Genomic DNA, 8,100 nt, shown 5'->3' on the forward strand with positions numbered 1-8,100 from the left:
ACTGAACAGCCTTGTTCACAGCAAATACCTCACCGATGAGAAACATTTTCAGACTTTGAATTGGCAGGTTTAGTATTCTTCCAAGGAAAATTTAAGCATCCCCTGGCAGGCAGATGTGAACGCCATCTGTAGCAAAGCAGAAAATGAGAATTCAAATCATGCTTTTTTTAACATGGACAAACATTTTTTTTACCTTGTTCTCTATACTGTTTGCAATACAGTAGCTCCATGGCCATGGTAGACTTAACATAATATTCCTGTTTTATTCGATAAGCTAGAAGTCAATATGAAGTTGATTTGTGTATGATATTAATTTGATCTATTTTTATGTTTGTTTTAGACATGGCTCAATTGGGCCTCCATTATTTTCAGCATCACTTTGTTCTTCATGGTTGCTTTTTGCTACAACGCTTCCTGTCCCACATGCTACTCTCCATCCAACCCGTACTGGACCATACAGAGGCTAATGGCAGACCCGCTGTTCTATTTGTTTTGCATTGTCACACCTGTTGTTGCTTTGCTACCAAGGTTAGTGGTGTGTATAGTCTTTACTGCCTGAGATATTGTCATTTAATTTAGTCCATATCATCTTTAATCCTTCTTTTAAATATTAGACAATTAGAGACTAACAGCTACTCTGTGATACAAGTATTTTATTTATTCCTTTAGCATATCCAGAAATGCATTTACTGATGTAAAGTCTTGTTTTATCGTTTTAATCCTTATCTAGTAAGCTTCATAATAGACTCTCGGATTGCAGCATGTTGTTGAAGGAATTGTGAGTTTTGTTCTAAAACGACGATACTTGGCATATATAGAGAGTTTGCCCTGCTTAGATAAGGACCCAAAAGAAACTTTTTAAAATGGCTACCATTTTCGTGACCACTGTAATGAGTACAGAAAATTCAGACTTTTTTTCTCCAAATCGCATATCATGATAATGGTTGTTTACTTACAAGTATATAGAGGTATTAAATACACTGTTTATTGCTCTGATACATGATTCCCAAATGCTGTGATCATCATAAATGCTTCACTCCAAAAGCCTTTTGGACCTAAATAATTTTAAGGTGAGGGTTTAAGCTACAGACAAACGTCTTGTGTAAATATAATTATCAGGTTTATCAGGCCTGGATAGTGTTCTATAAAGCTCATTTGTCCGGACTTTGACTGGGCCACACAAGGACATGCCCTTGACTAATTCAGAGAGGCTTTGGCCCGGTCCTGCTGAAATGTAAATGTTCAGTTCAGTTTGGAATCTGGGCTGACTGAAGTGAAAATTCCTCTGGGATTTGCCTGTTCTGCTCATTCCATTTTTTCCCTCCATCCTGGCAACCTCCCCAGTCCCTGCTGATCTCCTTAACATGACACTGCAACCACCATGCTTGGGTTGGGATAGAACTTGTTGGCTCTGGTCTTGCTCCTGACACAATTCTTTGCATTTAGAACATGTACTTTTGTCGCTTCTGTCCATAAATCCCTCTCTTGCATGTCTGCAGAATATCTCATATGCGATTTAGGATGCCCTTTTCACCCATCTAGCCTCTCACCCATATGCCCCGGGGATTGGATTATCAGCTATTGTCGGCTTGGAATGACAGATACAGAACTTTGCAGATCCTTCAAAGTCTCTGTTATCTTCACAGTGACATCCCTAACTAGTTCCCTGCTTGCTTCGCCACTCAGTTTGGAGCCCATCCTGATCTAGGTGTCTGGGTGGTGTGATACATATTTTATTTTTTAGTACTGAACTTGACTGTACTATAAGGAATAAGAAGCCTTTTTTTCTAATCTGTGCCTCTCTATCACTTCATCCTACACTATGGGTTCAAGTCTGAAGTTTAGCCACTTATCACACAGAGACAATTACACTATTTATATGACCTTTTTAAACTATTTAAGATTGTTATAGTAGACAAGTAATGGTTTGAATACCTAAGCAGTTACACTAGAAGTATTGTAATTTTCTTTAACAAATCTTAAGTTCTAGTATTTACATACAGTACTATCAGAATCTCATCTTTATCACATTATAGCAGATTGTGTAGATTAGAAATTAGATTAGATTGTGTAGATTGTGTAGATTAAATATAGTATTTAAATGTGTTATGATTGCAAGCCCAGACATCTGCGAAGCATGCAGTCTTTCCTTCAAAGAGGGTCACAACTTTTTCAAGGCACTGTGTATGATAGAAGCAACCCTGTTTTTTGGTATGTAAAATTACTGGCTTTTTCTGTTTGCAATCCATAAAGGTCTTCACAAGTTTCAGAAGTAGCAGCTGCTTTCAAAGTGGTGTCTGTTTTGAACAGTTTCACTCCATATTTAATAATAATGAGTAAATCAAACTCTGTATAAGTGTACAATTTAGTGCTTTTAGCACAAACTCTATAGTTTCTCACAGTTCTGCTGGACTTTAACATTCTGTTCTTTGTATTTTAGATATTTCTACCGGGCTTTTCAGGGCACTTTATTCCCAAGCCCTGTCCAAATAGGACGCCAACTGGATAAGCTCTCGCCAGACACCCGCAGTAATATTCTAAGTCAAATGAAAATAAAGGTGGGATCACGATTTGAGCCTAGGACTACTTTTTACCCATTGTCGGGGCCTTTTCCAAAGGACTACAGTCAAAGAACTGAAGAATCGCATTTTTGCAAGCAATGGAATAGTCCCAAAGGCTCTGGAGGAACAGGGCACTCTACAGTTGCTGCTCAGAGTGTGCAGGACAAAGAAAAGGGCTCCTATAGACATTCTACAGATGTTGCTCCAAAAGTGGACGGTCCAACAGCAGAGAGCTTCACCGCTTCAGAAACGGATACCCTTCCTTATTCCAGAGAATCTACTCAACACCCTGGTGACATAGAGTCTCCATTTTTTGAGGACAGTTTACAACTTGACACCATTATGGATCCATCAGACTTAAGTTTAGTAAAATGGATAGCAACAACTCCATTGTTTGCCAAGACGGAGGGTATATTTGAGTCATTATCATCTCAAGGTAGTTTGCAGGCTACTGAAGAAAAAGAGAACTCCTCTCCCTCTAACACTCAGTACAGAGTGGACTCCAGAGACGAAAACTGGCAAACCCAGCAACTTCTAAAAGCTATGAGTGGTGAATTGAAGCCTGTTGCCTCCGACAGTTTAAACGAGGATTCATTTCAAACAACATTACTATGACATTAAATATTTAAGCATTATTTAAATTCTGTTTGCAAGTCAGTTGTAAAAATATTCTATTATCATTACTAGAGAGCTATTTTATAAAGATATATAAATAGGTACTATATATAGTATTTAATTACTAACGTGGTGATTTAGGTTTAAAATTGGAGAGGTTCTTTTTTGGAGTGGAATACTTAGACAACTGGACAATTCTCCTTTGAAACTGATAAGTTTACACTATATTTTACTACAGAGAAGAGATTTTTACTTAGCAATATTTTGATGTTTTGACTGGAGACAGTGCATTACTGATAAGTTCAGAATTGTTAGTAGTAAACTATGCAAAATATTGGTATCATACGAGGTATATGTAGTATTTCTTTATTATTTGCTATGGCAATACACACAAAATGGTCATGCAAATTAAATATTTCTAGTTCTATTCACAGTACTTTTCCAGCTTTTTGTTTATACACAGTTAAATCCCTAATTGCCACAGTTATATTTGATATCCCAGACGTCTCTTCCTGAATAGTAAAATCCTGCAAAATAAAATTTATCTTTTGTAGGGAGAAATTAGGTTCACAATCCTGCTAGTTGCACAATGTATTGAGATAGTTTCAGATACAGTTTTTCACTCAAACTTAAAATGAGGGAATTCTTTACGATTAACTATATAAAGTTTAACTACAATATTCAAGCCTATCTGTGATGGGGCTTTTTATATGTGTAAATGCTGTTTGATTAGAATGTGATTCCATCCCAAAGGAACCAAGTCTGAATTTGATCAAGCATTTATGTTTCTTTTTGTTTTTAAGAAAATGCAACTTTAAAAAATGCTGCTGTTTTATTGGTTGAATAGTTTGTGAAAGTTCTTTATTAGGATAGTGTTCATATTGGTTTTGCTGGCCTTTCTGTCACATATGCGATGTGTAACTTGTTCAGTCCCGTCTAGTGGCATGCCAATTGTGAACATCACTCTGATTCTGTCTACCTCTCCTATTAGAGGATAATTTTACATAAATATTGACAACCCAGGTACATCCGAGCCATACAACCATAGTTGACGAGGGTTGCTAACAAGCACATTCTGAATTTTGTCTTGGTCTGAAATTTATACTGCTCGTTAACAATTGGTGATGTGTAAGAAGAAGATGCATGCAGACTACATGTTACACATTAAACATTATAAAGCCTTACCAGTTCTGTAAGCACAGAGATGCAAAAGACATCCACACACTTCTGACTGGGGTTCCCAACCTGCTGGCTTCCTTACGGTTGGGCCCTGTTAAATAATTGAACCTTCAAGTGATCTGAAAGTAGGATTGTGAACCCTTTAGTTTCAGTTCCTAAATGTGTTAGTGGTTTCCTTATAGTTACTGTGTTTAAAATCTGCAGCCTTTGAGCAGGAAAAAATCTGCTAATGTCAAAAGAAGTTGAGCAACTTTCTATTTTGGTTAAGGATTCCAAATTTCCGAGTTGCATAAAGAGCTAGCAAGTCTGTGGGTCCCAAGGAGCAGGGTTGTGAACCCCTGTATCTGTTGGTAGGAAGGCATTGCCTGGAATGTATCAGTTGTCTTTCTGGCAGTGTCACAGTGGAATTAAAGGCACTAAAATGTAAAGGTAAAGGCAGCACATAGAAAAAAAAAAGGTCCTTATCAACGTATTCTTCTCTCAGATCCTTTGGCAGATTCTGACTCTAATTTGACAGACTACAGTTGGCTGTGGCCTTTTCATTTTGTTGGTGAAAAGAATAAGGACTGACCTTTTGCTGTTGTTTTAAAAGTATCCTTTCGGCTGTAACAAAGAAAACCACCTGAATTAATAGATTTCTGATTAGATGTTGATGTCACTGCAAGTTGCAACATTAATGCATGGTAGAGAAAACCCTAAAAGTACTTGTATACCAAAAAAAAAGTTTCCCAGAATTTTGAGCTGGGCCTGGCTGCAGGGTGTCTCTGTTTTCTGTACGTTGGGTGTTGGCCAGAGCTGTGTGCCCTTTGATATTTCTGGATTAAAGTTAAAAAGGAATGTTAAGTAAAATGAAGTCGCACTCTTAAATCCACTACAATACTAATGGCACCTTAACTGTTATAAAAGATCTGTGTTCCAAAAGTAATTGTTACGAAGAAAATTCTATATTAAAATTAAAGGAATTCATTTAAGAGGAAAGACTCATTTGTGTGGAATACTGGGCATATATAACGAAAACTCTGTAATACATTGAATTTGTTTCTTGATACAGCATCACACTTGAAGTGCAGTGAAACATACAGTATGTACAGAAATGTGCCTTAATTAGCTTTATTAGTTGCATTTACCTGTGGTGCCTTCAAGAGGACAGGGACCACACCATTATCTTTAAAATCACCAGTCTTCAGTGTTACAACGTTTTCACATTACCTGGAACATTAAGTCAAGACTTTTTAAAAATCCGAAACCAAAATGTTCTTGCATAGATCAGGTGTATGGTTTGATTTCTTGTTTTGTTTTCATTGAATTTTAAAATGCAATACTTAGGCCTTCAGTATACAGTACTTCTCTAACTACTTGAATGGAAAAATGCACTACCTGAGGAAATGTTAACTGTAATCAATAAAAAGGTATGGTGATGTGGAAGGGAGTTCAATAAACAGAACAGGGCTCAGTGTACTCACCCAGTTTTTGCTCTGCCTTTGACAGAGGTCGTGCTGTTTTCCAAAAGACTTTTAAAACCCGAAGGGTCAGAAAGGTTCTTTTTAAATGTGCTTTAGCAAACGATTTTGGAGTCTTAAGTGTAGCCAGAAGTCCTGCAAAGGATTTTCTTGATCTATAATTATTAAAGAAATTGATATCTTAATGCTTTTTAACTGTTGGACCTATTATGCTGCCAGCTTTGTCTTCTTTCTTACAGAATTTCTATATTAGGAATTACAGAATTTATCTGATAGTTTACTGAGTTATATGCAAATTTCTATTAATGTTTGTTGGAAAATATTGTTCTGCAGACATCATATTTTGTAAGATATATAAACCGTACCTAATGTGTTTTGTAAATCGGTGGGGTAATTGAATCATTCTTATCTTTACAGAACAATGTCATGTGCCTTAACACTGGATGAGGAATTAAAACAATACTGCCTTACATTTCAACCCAGTTTCTGTGGTTATTTTGGATCCTTAGGCTAACACTTTGAATTTTATTAATGTTCTAATTATTTGAGGATACACAATTACAGTATGCACAGTGCACACATGTGATTCCGTAATTATATATAGGGTAAATGTTTTATAAAGGAACATTTTTGTCGAGCAGATTATTTCCAGAATTAAGTGATATACGCCTGTTGTTTGTTTCCAGGAAGCCAGAACCTTACTGTTTCTTGGCACTATATTAGAAAGCCCTAGCAAAAATGTGGCTGTGTTTAGCCAAATACAGCATTCCAAAATTTGAGGTAAATATCCATGTGAAGTAAAAGTTCCATGCAGGCCCGTTTTCATTTTTTGCATTTTTTTGCATTTGTTTAGCATTACAAAGAAGTTGTTGTGTACTATTCAGTATATGTATTCTAAACAAGTTTTGTTTTCATGAAAATTGATGTACATTGCCTTTCAAAGGTATTTACCTTCTTGCAATGATGTCCTATTTTGTTGAATTATGATATTTACTCTTTTTTTTCGTGATTATTTTTAATAAAAACTTGGAAAGTCAAACTAAGCACTTCTGGGGAGTGAAAGGTTTAATGTCAACAAAAGCAGCAAAAAAAATGCTGATTGCTTAAGTATGAGCCAACTTTGCTGAGGCCCACTTAAATTGGTTCAAGTGCACACATTTACTGTGATAAGTTAAACCGTTTTTTAAATGACCTCTGTGTGCAGTAATAGTGGTTCATATGAATTCAAAATACAACTGTTCTATGTTTCAAGCAAAGATTAAATTTTGAAGATCAAGGGGCTTTCAAAACAACTGGGTGATACGTAAGTGAATAAAAAAACCCTGAGTATCCATCTGAGCATTATGAAGTTGATCATTACAAACTAAAAAGGTGTATTGTACCATCCACACACTGCGAAGTTCAGGCCATCCCTCCAGTCTGAGCAGTCATGCAAGAAGGAAATTGATTCAACCATGAGACCAGGGTGACTTTGAAAGCTCGAGAGAATGAGCTGGGAGAAAATGTCCATCGGTCAACTATCTCTTACATCATGGGTGTCAAGAAAGAAGCTATTATTGGGGGGAAAAAAACAACTCGTTTCCCAAAAGGGGTTAAGTGATAATGCAGACGTGGCGAAAGGTTTTGTGGTCACGTGAGGTACGATTGGATCTTTTCATCCAAATGCAGTGTTACACAGGGCATCGGTCAGTCAGCGACATCCCCGCTCTGAAGCATGTTAGTGGTAGCGTTATGTTACAGGGCTGCTTCTAATCAGCTGGGAGTGGGAAGCTCCTCAAGACTGACAGGAAAATGAATGGAGCAAAGTACAGGCACATCTTAATGGATAACTTAGGAAACCACCAGTCTGCTAATAATCTCAAGGCCAAAGCTACACAGGGGTAGCTTCACAAGCAAGAAAGAGGTGCAGGTGCAGAGGTGCATGTCCTATTTCCAATAAAAACTGAGGCAAAAATGCCATCCGCCAACGATCACACTTGGCAGAGCTTGCTAGCAGCAAATGGAAATTGTGACATTCCAGAGACCAAGGTAGGTAGAGACCTATCCAAAAGAAGACTCGTGGCTATTGCAGAGAAAGGAGCTTCCACCGAGTATCGGCTCAGTTGGATACTTATACAATCAATCATATTTTAGTGTGGAAATTTTGTTTGCAGTTTTTGCCGATATTCAACCTCTTCACCCAAAAAATAATTCAGTTCAAGGATTCAAGGTTTGATTAAAATCACTTTAAAGAATTCTGAGTTTGTTGAATTTGTAATTTGAAATTAAAATCATTTGAAGGGGGT

The 8,100-nt window shown here is 37.0% G+C and overlaps 1 protein-coding gene across 1 annotated transcript in view; it reads left to right on the forward strand.

The window, feature by feature from the left end:
- The window catches only part of atp10a (ATPase phospholipid transporting 10A), a 56,978-nt gene extending 50,685 nt beyond the window's left edge, over positions 1-6,293 (forward strand). The window contains exons 20-21 of the mRNA XM_006639234.3: positions 341-528; positions 2,441-6,293. Of these exons, the coding sequence (XP_006639297.2) occupies positions 341-528; positions 2,441-3,176 (924 nt within the window). The 3' untranslated portion in view covers positions 3,177-6,293. The remainder of the gene's footprint in view (positions 1-340; positions 529-2,440) is intronic.
- Positions 6,294-8,100: the final 1,807 nt, after the last annotated feature.

The sequence above is a fragment of the Lepisosteus oculatus genome, chromosome 15 (genome assembly GCF_040954835.1).
Source record: "Lepisosteus oculatus isolate fLepOcu1 chromosome 15, fLepOcu1.hap2, whole genome shotgun sequence".
NCBI classification, from domain to species: Eukaryota; Metazoa; Chordata; class Actinopteri; order Semionotiformes; family Lepisosteidae; genus Lepisosteus; species Lepisosteus oculatus.